The sequence below is a fragment of the Etheostoma spectabile genome, chromosome 18 (genome assembly GCF_008692095.1).
Source record: "Etheostoma spectabile isolate EspeVRDwgs_2016 chromosome 18, UIUC_Espe_1.0, whole genome shotgun sequence".
NCBI lineage: Eukaryota > Metazoa > Chordata > Actinopteri > Perciformes > Percidae > Etheostoma > Etheostoma spectabile.
Window position 1 is genome coordinate 2,406,665 of NC_045750.1, and position 905 is coordinate 2,407,569.

Consider the following 905-nt stretch of genomic DNA (forward strand, 5'->3'; position numbering starts at 1 on the left):
GGCATCTCTGTCTTCATACACACCTACCTTTCTGATTCCCTGCAGCTCCTTCCCAGACTCCAAAGAGCAATATCCCGACTTCCCTCTGAAGAACGGCGGCATGGCCGGCGCCATCGAGCTGAAGCGACCCGTCGGCGCCCACTGCCACGGGGCCAAGGCCTCGGCGTGTGACGCCAGCGGGGACCGGCTGCTGGCCAGGAGGAAGCTCTGCATCGCGTCGGCCGTGTGCCTCGTCTTCATGATCGGAGAGGTCATAGGTAAAAGCTTAGGAGCTCAAACCTCAGGCATGAAAGAGAGCAGAAGGTCAGACTTTTGTATTTCTTTCTTACAGAAGTAAAACGTGATAGAAAGTGCACATTTTCTGGTGCATAATCCAAATCTTATTTTTGAAGTAAGTAGGGTAAAAAACCAGCTGTTTATCTATTTGATTTATCATGCACCCTACAAAAAAATCTGTTGTAACAAAAGCACACAAAATGAGGATGTAGTACACAAAACGTAGTTCACTGTACAATCAATCTGTCACTGCACACGCTCAAATCTTGATTTCCAGATTGATTGGTGCTCGCTTAATATTTTTAATTTTTTGTAATTTATGTTGTATTTGTGCAGCAGTGATCTGATTCCTGGACAACTGCTTATATGCACAAGGCTTGAGTGCAGCTTTATTACATTTTTATACCTTATGAAAAACAACTATGGCATAAACATAATTTGCCGAAACGGAGGTTATTTTCATGCTTTACATTATATGGATATAACAAATTATTTCTAAAGTATACCATACAACAGGAAACACGTTCATATCACGCTGCCATCGTAGACTAAATGATTACTTCTGATGAGAAAGGATCGACTTTCACAGACATTGATATCCTCATAGTCTCGCATTGCCAGACCTTCCT

At 43.0% G+C, this 905-nt stretch overlaps 1 protein-coding gene across 1 annotated transcript in view; it reads left to right on the plus strand.

Annotated features, from left to right (window-relative positions):
• slc30a2 (solute carrier family 30 member 2) overlaps positions 1 to 905 on the plus strand; it is a 22,664-nt gene that overhangs the window by 9,944 nt on the left and 11,815 nt on the right. Inside the window, exon 2 of the mRNA XM_032543546.1 lies at positions 46 to 257. Within this exon, the coding sequence (XP_032399437.1) occupies positions 46 to 257 (212 nt within the window). The remainder of the gene's footprint in view (positions 1 to 45; positions 258 to 905) is intronic.